The sequence below is a fragment of the Crocuta crocuta genome, unplaced genomic scaffold (genome assembly GCF_008692635.1).
Source record: "Crocuta crocuta isolate KB4526 unplaced genomic scaffold, BGI_CrCroc_1.0 scaffold37, whole genome shotgun sequence".
Classification (NCBI taxonomy): domain Eukaryota; kingdom Metazoa; phylum Chordata; class Mammalia; order Carnivora; family Hyaenidae; genus Crocuta; species Crocuta crocuta.
The window spans coordinates 510,891-524,081 of record NW_027532040.1 but is presented as its reverse complement, the minus strand read 5'-3'; the positions used below and the strand labels follow the sequence as shown (position 1 = coordinate 524,081).

Below are 13,191 nucleotides of genomic sequence, written 5' to 3'. Positions count from 1 at the left end.
TGGGTTTACTTGAAATATTTTTTTTGTTTTGTTTTGTTTTACAGGATGTTCAACTAAAAGTAAAAACCTACTTGCTTGGAACAGATTTGTCTATATTTAAATATGATGATTTCATCTTTGTTTTGGATATAATCAGCAGGTACTGTTTGAGATCTTATTTTATTCTTCTGTTTGATTCATTCAACCATGATAATCAAAGAAATCGTGAATCAGTGAGTTATCAGGTGTAACTTCTTCATGGAAATGAAGACAGTTGAACATTCTAACCTAATTTCTGTTGGGTTTGTGTGAGTGTGTTAAATATTTCTGTCATTCAGAGGTCTGTAAACCATAATGAATTGTGATCTTTAGAATTTCTTCAAACATCCATTTTTATGGCTTGTTATCTTTGAAGAAAGATGGCCTGGACTACATTTGTTCTATAAGGATGTTGCTGAAATTAATATGAATCTTTTTATCCAACTAGGTTGATGCAAGTTGGAGAAGAATTTTGTGGTAGCAAATCTGAAGTCTTGCAAGAGTCCATTAGGAAACAAAGTGTCAATTATTTTAAGAACTACCATAGGTAAGCACTCTAATAAAATGTGAATAGACTTACTTACATAATGAGAATACTTCATCTCATGTTTAAACTTTATAGCATTAATTGGTTTTAAACAATTACTTTTAATTTGGAACAGTTTGTTCTTTGAAGTCTTTTTAAGATAGCTAAGGACTTCCCCCCATAATACCATAAAATATTCTCATTACTTATTTATTGTCAAATTTAATAGATTGTGTTGAGGAGCTCAAAATGTTGAACTAAATATTGAACCAATTTCTTTTTGGGTATAAGATGGTTATTATGTCAGAGTTCACCAAAAGAATTTGGCTACTATTCTATACCTGCATATGTAGTGTGAGCTAGTATGAAAGTTAGATCAGTAGAGGCAGCACTCAGTGAGGGGTTACTTGAAAGCATCTGCCTTTTAGGAGTAAGAAGGCTTCTAAAGAAGAGGGCATGATATTTAGAATCAAGCCACAAAGTCAAGCTTATGTATTAAATTCCAAAACTGTCATCATTGACTTCAGAAAGGGTGATTAGGAATGGTTTTGGGAATGGAGGAAGGTGGGAAAGAATGTGTAATTGGCAATGTGATTGGATAATTAAAGTAACATTAAATCGAGAGAGCTTTTATTAGCCCTTTCCTGATATAAGGTGGACCCTGTATTGTAATGTATTCTTTATATACACTTTATAATTTAAATTGTTGTATCTTACTTTTATTGTACATTTTTACTTTTTAAAATTAAGTTTAGATTTTTTTGGTTGTTATTTGATGCTGAGAATGGTAAAGATTTTAAATTCTGCTTTTTCTCTTTGTTCAGAGTCAATACATGGTTATAGTCTTAGGTGCCATGTCAGAAGAGAGATTATTAGACATGAAAATGTTGACTAATTCATTATTAAATATATTCATTATTAAATATATTAAATATATTAAGTACAAGTGTTCTGTGTTAATTGTGAACTATTAAATATGTTTTGAAAAGGATTTAAATTGATCCAGTCAGTACGAAAGCAGAGCCTTTGAATTTTGTAATAGAATTGAAGAGAATGTGTAGAAAATTTAAATTTTTAATTTTTTTAATTGACTAAACCTCAGGAAAACAGTGGAAAGGGGATAGCATGAACCACTAACACTGCCTTTATTTACCTTTCTTTTTCCTGTTAAAACTTAAGCCGTGTTGAAACAGACAGTCTGACATGTACATATTGCTGTACAAAAGGAGCAGTTTTTATTTTATGGAGTCCGACACAGGGCTTGAATTCACAACCATGAGAGCATGTCCTAAGATTAAGAGTTGGATGCTTAACCAACTGAACCATCCAGGTGCTCCAAAATGAGAAGTTTTTAAATCACAGGTGGGAAAGGATAAGGAACTATGAAGGAGCCAGAAGTCTCACCTAACCTGTCAGAATAAAAGCATGCCACATGTCCATTTCCCAAAGATCACTTGTATCCAGGAAGACAACCGGGAGACATTTTGGTGTTCCTAGTGACTGCAAGATGTGTGCAGTGCAAAAACACTGATTTATTTAATCGTCTTCCTTCTGCTTTTTACTTGTTGTCAAAAGCCATCTGTCATCTATGGCAGCCAGGCACGGGCATTTCTAGACTATGACCATGATGGAGATTCCTCACCAAAGTTCACCTTGATGAAATTAGAGATTATAGAAATGAATTATTAAATGTTTCCAAAACACTCAAAATTTGTATGGACTTCTCTTAGAAATATGAAATTTATTTCCCACTGAAAAGGCTATACCATATTTTTAGAAAGAGAGCTGGACTGGGAGATAGTAGACTTGGGTTCGTATCCCACTTTTGCTGCTTGCCAGCTCTCTGATATTGGACAAATCATTTAACTTTCCCTGGGATATTGGTTTTACCAACTGCAAAATGAGGTGGCTAGTCGAAAAGGCCTCCATAAATGCTGCCGGAAGATCTTGCCCTTTCTTCTTGCTGCATTGTATGTTAGACTATTGGAGTATGTTAAAAAGTAAAGATTTAACTTTCTTTTAAGGATTTTTCTCTATCCCCAGTTTCTAAATGAATCTAGCTTAGCTGCTGGTTATAGTCATTATCTCTCCAACAGCTGCCATTTGAAAAATTATAGTAAAATAATTTGGTTACGTTAGTGCCAACCATTAATGTGTTCTGAAGTACATCTTTTTCTTTATAAAGCAAGATAAACTTCACAGGTGGTTTGGAAATGATGCCAATGTACGACAGTACTGAAGTGACAAAAGTCATTACATTAGCTAGTGATGAATCTAAGTCTGTTAAATTCCTATTTAGTATCTTTATCACCAAATCAAATCATACTACATAAATATTGAAAAGCAGTATGAAACATGAAATATAGATCAAGTGGGTTTTAATTTTGTTAATAAAAGGGTTAAAATATGCTCACAATTTTTTTCATGGTCCTATACTGCCAAATAGAGCTCTTGAGAATGAAGAAATTATTGGACCAAATTTTTAGACTTAGAGTCTCCTTAGACTATTGGTTTAAAGATGTAGACATAATAAAAAGATGAAAATAGAAACATTTTACTCTACAGGTGAAACATCTTTTTATAAAGTGTGCTCATGTTGCTTGTGTTAGTTGTATAAAAGTCTGTATGCTGTTATCTTTTTCTAGGAGAAGATTATATGACACTATGAGGGAGCTCAGTCTGTATCAATATGAATTCTTACCTTACAAAAATACAGGTTTTATTTTCCCAAATTCCTTATGTCCAGGTACTAAATTTGTATACACCCAAAGCAATCCTTCTGCCAGAGGCTGCAGAATTCCCCAAAGCACAAATTATCTGATTTAAATAGTAATGATGTAAAAGTTATATATTTTATGTAATTGTCAAAACTTTCTATTTAAAACAAGTGCACTTTAACTTGTAATTACTCTAATAATCAAATATTATAAAATATTTTCAAGGATCCTAAAGGTATAGCGACTGGTGTTAAAAGGGGAGAATCACCTATCCTTTAAGGGAGAAAAACTCTCCCATTGCCTGAGTAAGAAAGATTTATTTTTATTCTTTATTTTAGAGAGAAAGAGTGTGCATGTGCATGCACGTGAGACAGAGGGAGAGAAGGAGTCCTAAGCAGGCTCCATACCCAGCCTGGAGCCCAACATGGGGCTTGATCTCAGAACCATGAGATTATGACCTGAGCCAAAATCAACAGTCTGATGCTTAAGTGACTGAGCCACCCAGCCTCCCCAAGAAATTATTTTTTTTAACTTAAAAAAGTTTTTTTTAATGTTTATTCATATTTGAGAGATACAGACAGAGTGTGAGTGGGGGAGGGACAGAGAGAGGAGACACAGAATCTGAAGCAGACTCCAGGTTCTGAGCTGTCAGCACAGAGCCTGACACAGGGCTCAAACTCATATCCTGAGCTGAATTTGGATGCCCAACTGACTGAGCCACCCAGGTACCCCAAGATTTATTTTTTTTAATATTTTATTTATTTCTGAGATAGAGAGACAGTGTGAGCAGAGTAGGGCCAGAGAGAGAGGGAAACACAGAATCTGAAATTGGCTCCAGGCTCTGAGCTGGCTGTCAGCACAGAGCCCGACGTGGGGCTTGAACCCACAAACTGTGAGATCCAAGACCTGAGCTGAAGTCGGACACTTAACCGACTGAGCCACCCAGGCGCCCCCCAAGATTTATTTTTAAAGTATCTTTAAAATGTGTGTTTCTAGGGTCAAGTTTATTATCCATATGTAGTACTTCTCTTTGTTTTCTTCCTGGATCAAGTGATCCAAGAGGATCCAAGATGCCTTTGCTTGTCCCTTGGTGGAGATGGCTGAGAGGATGTACAAAGTTGGGTTTGTTAGCCAGAGTGCCTGCATGTGGCCTTTCCAGTATGGTGATCTCAGGATGGTTGGACTTCTTATATGGCAGCTGGCTTCCCACAACACTAGTTTTCCAAAAGACCCAGGTAGAAGCTTCATGGCCTTTTCTGATGTAGGCTTAGAAGCCATGCAGTCCTGGGGCACCTAGGTGGCTCAGTCAGTAAGTGTCTGACTCTTCTGGCTCAGGCCATGATCTCGTGGTTGTGAGACTGAGCCCTGCATTGGGCTCTGTGTGAAGCATGGAGCCTGCTTAAGATTCTCTCTCTCTGCCCCTCCCTCCCTGCCCTCAAAATAAATAAATAAGCATTAAAAAAAAAAAAAAGTCATGTAGTCCTTCCACCACATTCTTTGGAATACAAGCATGTCATGAAGCTGGCCCATATTCAAGAGGAGAGAAATTTGATGGGGTACTGGTAAAGTCATGTCATAGGAGAGAATGTGTGTGTGGGATAGGAGATATTGTTGCAACTCTCTTCACTATATTCCTGAGGAGAATAGGCGAAATATTTTTAGAAAACAGATGTTCTTGATTTGGTTATAATGGTACCAATAAATTATTTTTAGCATTTAAAATACTCTACTGTAAATTAAATTACATAAAAATAAATTTGCATCTGTAAACTATGTAGTAGGGCTTACATTTTGGAGTTAAAATGAGAACAAAGTCTTCATGGTATGTATTTGGTGTTAGACTAACTGCCTCTCTACTAGTACACAGTAATAGTGGGTGGACCACTATTAAACTCCCCTTAGTTTATACTTTTGTTATTGATTTCCAGTTTCCTTCCCACTGGGAAAGTATTTGGGGCAGTGTGGTGTTATCAGTGGCCTTGGGTTCCTGCCTCTATTGTGCTGCTCACTAACTTCATCTCCTGTGTAATTTGGTTTTCTTCTCTGAGCATCAAGTTCCTTCTCTTACAAATGTGATGGGATTATACTGGAATCTCTACCTTCTTTGAAATCTTTGATTTTATCATGTGTTTTTGGAACTACCTTTTATTGCATCAAGTCTTTTATCAGGTTAAGTAAAAGATCTGGGTATCACACAGTTCCAATTCATGATTTTTTTTCTTTAATTCAGAGGTTAGCATATTTGAGATGCCTCTGAGATTGGTCATTGTCTTCTTTACTATATTTGCCCTTTACAGTCTTTTCAATTTTATTTTAATTGTACCTGTTCTTTTGTATACCACAGAAGCTTCTTTGTATCCTCCTTATATCTTGTTTCTAAAAGACACAGAGGGCACCTAAACTGCTTACATAGTAATAATTAGGATTGCTCTTCATGTAATATGTCTGCAGTCATATCTGTTATTCAGCATCTGATTGCAGTTTGTAGTTTGTATACACACTGCTTTTTCATCATAACTGCTATTCTTTGTGTATATTAGTAGAGTAAAATAGAAGAAAGAAGTAAAATGCAAATCTTCCAATTTGTGTAAAATGTTCTTGGGCAAAGAGGTGTAAAGGAAGTTTTCTGTGGCTCTAATGAATCAATTTGGATAATATTAACCAATTTAGCATTCACAGTCACAAAATAAGTAGTTTTTTTTAACAATACTGCAATGAAAAGGACAGGATTTGGAAATAAAGGCCCCTCTTCTGCTGTCTCCTAATCGTGACCTTATGAACCTTCACAATTGGGTTAATATTTCCTAATGCCCTTGGTGGCCATATTTTTAAAACAAGCCTGCCTTTATTGCAGACAATTTAGGGAGTGGAGTGAGAGGATTGTTAAGGTTTTATCTTTGGAAAAAAATCATTAAAGTGTAATATAAAAGTACACACATCTTAATGTACAACTCCATAAGTTTTTACATATGTGTGTACCACATAAACTACCCAGGTTAAGATACACATTTTTTCCACTATACTGGAAGGACCTCTTGTGTCCTTTCTCAGTCAAAACCATCCTTAGAAGTAACCACTGTTCTGACTTCTATCACTGTTGAGTAGTCATGCCTGTTTTTGAACATTGTGTAGTCTTTTTTATGCTATTCTGAATTTTGATTTGTATTTGAAGTTTCCAGTTGTTTCTTGCACATATGAATACATATATATACATGCAATATACATGTATACACATGTATATATGTATTTAGTATGTTGACCTGAAATTCCTGTGATCTGGTAGTTAAATTACCATTTTATTAAATCGAATTGTTGGAAATTGTTTTGAATTTTCTATGTATACATTTATGTCATTTGTGAATAATGATGGTTTTATGTATTCCTTTCTAATCTTTGTATTGGTTAAGACCTCTGGTAGTTTTTTTTTTTTTTAATATTTTTATTTATTTCTAGGAGAGAGAGAGAGAGAAAGACAGCGTGAGCAGGGGAGGGCCAGAGAGAGAGGGAGATACAGACTCTGAAACAGGCTCCAGGCTCTGAGCTGGCAGTCAGCACAGAGCCCGACGGGGGGCTCGAACCCACGAACCGCGAGATCATGACCTAAGCGAAAGTCGGACGCTTAACCGACTAAGCCACCCAGGCACCCCGACCTCTGGTAGTTTTGAATACCAGTCATGAGAAGTGAGGGGGTGTCTTAATTGTGCAGTGCTTTGTTGTATATTTGTGATAGGCATTTGTAGATACTTTATATTAGACTAAAGAAATTCCTAAGAGACAAAGTAGACTGTAAGTCAAGAAGTATTGCTAAAAATAAAGAGAATACTTCATAATGATGAGGGATTATTCATTAGGAAGATATAACAGTTCTAAATTTGTATGCCTCTACTGATGTAACTTCGAAACTATAAAGCAAAATATTCAGACTAAAAGGAGATATAGACCATTCTGTAATGATAGAATTTTTTTTTTGTATACTACTTTTCATGACTGATAATGAAAGCAGACAAAAAAATCACTAAGGATATGTGTTTGACCAACATATTTAATTACATTTGCCTCATCTGTGTTTGTGTGTATGATAGAAAGACACACACACACTTGCAGAATATGTATTTTTTTTCAAGAGCACACAGGAAGTTTATCAGAATTGATCATCTGTTGTACCATAAAGCAAGTACTTAAAAAATGTCAAAGGATTGATATTCTCTGACCGCACTGAAATTAAACTAGAAGTCAATAACAGAGAGAAAAGAAAATCTAACAGTTTTTGGAAATTAAGCAACCTATTTGAAGAAGAAGAAGATTTCAAAGAAGAAATCATATTGGAAGTTAGAAAATCTTTTTAAATGAGGGGCGCCTGGGTGGCTCAGTTGGTTAAGTGGCTGACTTTAGCTCAGGTCATGATCTCACAGTTTGTGGGTTTGAGCCCTGCATCGGGCTCTGTGCAGTCAGCTCAGCCTGGATCCTGCTTTGGATTCTGTGTCTCCCTCTCTCTCTGACCCTCCCCCACTCACACTGTGTGTCTCTCTCTCAAAACTAATTAAACATTTAAAAAATTTTTTAAAAAAGAAAATCTTTTTAGATGAATAATAATGAAAATTGTGGGATTCACCTAAAGCAGAGGGGAGAATTTCTAGCTATAAGTGCATGTTTTTAAAAAAGGAGAAAGTTTGAAAATCAGTGCACTAAACTTCCATTTCAAAAAGTTACAAAAAATGACAGCAAATTAAACAAAAAGAAACAGGGAGGAAAATTATAAGAGCAGAAATCACTGAAATAGAAATCAAATGTATAATAGAATTCTATAAAACTACTAGTAAGACTGAGCAGAAAAAAGGAAAACACAAATTATCAATATCAGCAGTTAAAAAGAGGGTATTTATAGATCCTAGACATTAAAAATGTAATAGGGTATCAACTATACTCTAATTGAAAAAAAGAATACAGTAAATGTTTAGTAATATAGATATGTAATAAAATGATAGGAACAACTTTCTGCTAATGAAATTGACAATGAAGATGAAAAGAACAAGTTTCTTATAAAACCAAACCAAAGGCAACAAAGTGAAATATAGAAAATCTGAATAGACCTATGTATTTTAAAGAAGTTCAATATATACTTTAAAACATTTCCATCTCTAGGCTTGCTGCCTTTCCTGGTAAATTCTACCCAGTTTAAGGAGAAAAAATCAACACCAACTCCTTCAGAGAATATAGGAAGAGGGAATGCTTCATAACTTATTTTATGAGGCCATCATAGCACTGGTTCCAGAACATAACAAGGACAAAAAGAAAAATTATAGGCTAGCACCTCCTAAAAGCATAGATGTAAAACTTCTAAACAAATATTAGCAAATTGCATTCACTGATATCCTAAAAAGGATAATAACATCACACACAGGTAATATTTAAGAAGGAGAATAAAGTTGACTAAATATTTAAAATTAATTCAATTTGCTAATTAACAGAATATAGGAAAAATACCGTAAAGATCATCATAGTAGCTGGAGAAAAAATTTTTGATAAAAAAATTCCACCCTATTTCGTAATTTTAGGAAATCATATATCTGTGTAATTTTTACTTTCAGTCTAATTATGGCTTCATATTTAAAGTGTATCTCTTGTACACAGCGTGTAGTTTGTCTTGTTTTGTTATGTAGTTGTTGTTTTTAAATCCCATCTCATGATTTTGTATTCTGTTTGAACTTTTTTCCTATTTTCACTTAGTGTTTTTTGTTTTTTTTTGGCATAGTCAGGTTTAAATCCATCATATTGTTGTTTTTATTTCTCAAAGTGTTATTCTTTTTTCATTTATTTTCTGTCTTCCTTTCTTTTGGGTTGATCGTGCTTAATTTTTACTTTTATACTATTTTTTTCTCAGCTTCTAAAATAGATTCTTGTAGTGGTACTGTCATTTCACTGTGTACTCCTGTTATAATTCATAGGTTAGTATACTTCCAGAGTAATGCAAGAACCAACTTTCTAACTACATTTACCTTTTCTTACCCTTCTAGTGTTTTTTATATGTTTTTATTATATACTTTTACTTCCTGTCTACTCCTTACGAAGGAGGGGGTCTACTAAGCTGCTTTTGTCTGTGAGTTGGTACCTTTTATCACTATAATAGTTTTATATTATTAGGCAATAAATTGTCATGAACTTAACAGCGAAAACAACATCCACTTATGTCACGGTTCTGAGGTTAGAAGTCTGGATCAGCTTGTCTAGGTGCTCAGCTTTAAGGTCTCAAAGAGCCAAAATCAAGGTGTAGGCAGAAGTGGGCTCTGATCAAAAGACTGAGGAAGAATCCACATCTGAGCACATTCAGGATGTTGGCAGAATTCAGTTTCTTATGGTCTCAGGACTGAGATCCCTATTTTCTTGGTGGCTGTTAGTGAGGGAACATTCTCAGCTTTTAGAAGCTGCTCACCAGTCCTTGCACATGACCATTTCCATCTTAAAAGGCAGTATTGGCACATTGAGTTTTCTCATGCTTTGACACAGACAGAGGAAAAGATATGCACAGGAGTAAGTAATGTGAAGATTGACAGAGATTGGAACACTGAAGCCATAAACCACGGAATGGTGGTAACCACCATAAGCTGCAAGAAGCAAGGAACGGATTTGTAGATGATGTTTGGAGCTTCTGCAGAGTGTACCTCTGCTGACACCTTGGTTGCAAGCTGGTTAATACTGTTTCAGACTCTGGCCTCCAGAGCTGTAAGAGAATAAATTTCTGTTACTTTAAGTCACTCAGTTTCTGGCGGTTTGTTACAGCAGCCACAGTAAACCAATACAGAGTAGAATTCCCAGGTTAAGTGGTAATTCTATGTTTAACATTTTGGAGAACTGCCAAACCATTTTCCAAAGTGGCTGCATCATTTTAAATTCCCATCAGCACTGTATAAAAGCTCTAGTTTCTACAGATCCTTATCGATGCCTGTTATCATTGACCTCTGATTATAGCTATCTTGGTGGGAAGTGGTGTCTCATTATGTTTTTGATTTACATTTCCCTAATGACTGATGATATTCAGCATCTTTTTATATGCTTATTGATCATTTGTATATCTTTGCAAAAATGTATGTTCAAAACCTTTGCCCATTTCTCAGTTGGGTTATTTGTCTTTATGTTGTTGAATTGTAAGTGCTGTTAACTTTTATAGTTTGAGTTTTTACATTATGTCTGTGGTCCATTTTAGTTAATATTTGAATATGGTGTGTGATTCGGGCATAATCACTTTGGAATATTTTCAGCCATTACCTCTTCAAATATTGCTTCTGTTCATTTTCCCTATCCTCTCCATTCAGTTGCATGCATACTAGATGTTTTGACTATGACTCATCTCTTTTATGATCTTTTCTGTTGCTTCTTTTACGTTTTCAATTTGTGCTTCATGTTGAATAGTTTCTATCAATCTGTCCTTGAGTTCATTAATTCTGTCTTCTGTTTTGCTTAACCAATTTTTAACTTAAGGTGATTATTTTTTACAATTCTTTTTTTGTTTTTATTATTGTAATTCTTTGAAATTCTCTTTTCTACCCATTTTCTACGTCTTTTTCTCTATTTTGTTTAACTATTTAACTATTAAGTTATCTTAAAGTCCCCCTCTGTTAATTCTAATATTTGGAGCAGTTTTTGCGTTTTACAGATTTACCCATTTATTGTCTTTTTTATAACCTGTGGTTTTTTTTTTTAAATATTTTTATTTATTTCTAGGAGAGAGAGAGAGACAGTGTGAGCAGGGGAGGGTCAGAGAGAGAGGGAGATACAGACTCTGAAATAGGCTCCAGGCTCTGAGCTGGCAGTCAGCACAGAGCCCGACGCGGGGCCCGAACCCACGAACCGCGAGATCATGCCCTACGCGAAAGTCGGACGCTTAACCGACTAAGCCACCCAGGCGCCCCAAACCTGTGGGTTTTTTTTAATTTACATTTTGTTTTTAGCAGGTTAGTAATAACAATGAAGCCGTTACAAGAAGGGAAATGTAGGGCAGGCACTGGCCCTGTTTTTCCTAGGTCAGCTGGAAAGAAGTAGTTATTTTTCTGGAACTGCCTAAATAATGTAGTCATTATTCAGGATGGACAGTAAACTACAGTAGCATTAAAAAAGTAAGAAGAGGGGCGCCTGGGTGGCTCAGTCAGTTAAGCTTCCGACTTTAGCTCAGGTCATGATCTCATGGTTCGTGGGTTCGAGCCCCGCGTCAGGCTCTGTGCTGACAGCTAGCTCAGAGCCTGGAGCCTGTTTCAGATTCTGTGCCTCCCTCTCTCTCTGACCCTGCCCTGCTCACGCTGTCTCTCTCTCTCAGAAATAAATAAAACATTTAAAAAAAAAAAGTAAGAAGAGATCACTGTGATGTAAATGATTAGTGCATTGCTGGCCATATAAGTACCATACTTGCCAGTTTAATTTGTGAATGTTGTATAGAGATAGAGACTGAATTACATATATTTAGAGAGTGATAATCATCTTGATCTTGTGACTTCGTAAGTATGACTAAGATCTTTGCTCTTCAGCATAAAGCGTTTATTGGTGTTAATGATCTCATAAGCTTTGTAAATTATTTCTCTGTAGTTTTGATTAGCTAGGGATAGTTTATGTGAATTGGTGAGTAGCTTTTAGTTTAGTCCCTTAATACAAATGACATTTCCTGTAAAGTAATTACTTTTTTTGTAATACAGTAAAGATATTGTGAATTTAGTAAATATTTGAGAGTTTTTTCTCTTAACTATGATAAGATAGTAACAAGTAAATGTGTTTGCCGTGTTGATCTGAATAGATTCTCAGAGTTGATTATGATTATGATGATAATTCTGTAATCAAATTTTATTTTCTTAAATCTTGTATGCAATTTACTTTTCTTCTAACTTTTTGGAGTGTTTGTTTTATTTTCTTAAGAACACGGCTTGATGAATTGAGGATGTTTCTAGAGAATGAGACCTGGGAGCTTTGTCCTGTTAAGTCAAATTTCAGCATCTTGCAACTTCATGTAAGTGTTTTTTAGGAAAAAATAAACCTGTCTTTTATTTGGCCATCTTTTTAAAAAAAAAACACAGAGATTAAAAAATCATTCATAAAGGGGCGCCTGGGTGGCTTAGGCAGTTAAGCGTCTGACTTTGGCTTAGGTCATGATCTCACGGTTTGTGGGTTCGAGCCCCGCGTTGGGCTCTGTGCTAACTGCCAGCTCAGAGCCTGGAGCCTATTTCAGAGTCTATATCTCCCTCTCTCTCTGACCCTCCCCTGCTCACGCTGTCTCTCTCTCTCTCCCCTAGAAATAAATAAAAATATTAAAAAAAATCATTCATAAAATCATGAAATAGTGTCTTACTTCCTTACTTAAAAGTGATTAATAGCAAGCCTCTTTTATCTCTTGTAGAGTGATCCTTTTATGGATGTCAAAATCTGTGTCTTTTTACAAATTCTGTTTATGTAATTCAGGAAAACTCTTTTGCCTAATCTTTTTCTTTTAATTTCAGAAGAAGATCTAATAATGATTATTTAAATTTTGCAGAAAATTAATCAGCTATATTTTGATGGTCTTTAATGAAAAAGCTTATATTTGCAGAATGTTTATAATTTTTTTTATTTTTAATTTTTATTTTAGACACAGAGAGTGTGCAGGTTGGGGAGAGGGCTAAAGAGAAAGAGAGAGGGAGAGAATCCCAAGCAGGCCCACCAGTGCAGAGACTGACGTGAGGCTTGACCTCATGCCCCTGGGATCATGACCTGAGCCAAAATGAAGCATTGGATGCTCAATCTACTGAACCACCCAAGCACCCTTGTTTGTCATTTCTTAAAGGGAAAAATAGGTTCTTAATTTATGTTATAACTTGTAAATGTGTATTATAGTGAGACAATGCCCCAGAAATAAAGGAGGTACTTATAAAAAATACTCTTAACTAGTTTTTATTAGTTATTTTATTCCTTGAA

The 13,191-nt window shown here is 35.3% G+C and overlaps 1 protein-coding gene across 2 annotated transcripts in view; it reads left to right on the top strand.

Moving 5' to 3' along the window:
- The window catches only part of VPS50 (VPS50 subunit of EARP/GARPII complex), a 129,762-nt gene that overhangs the window by 70,759 nt on the left and 45,812 nt on the right, over positions 1–13,191 (top strand). For both annotated transcript variants that reach the window (XM_077776242.1, XM_077776241.1), the window contains exons 15-17: positions 45–139; positions 467–565; positions 12,160–12,250. In XM_077776242.1, coding sequence (XP_077632368.1) covers positions 45–139; positions 467–565; positions 12,160–12,250 — 285 coding nt within the window. The remainder of the gene's footprint in view (positions 1–44; positions 140–466; positions 566–12,159; positions 12,251–13,191) is intronic.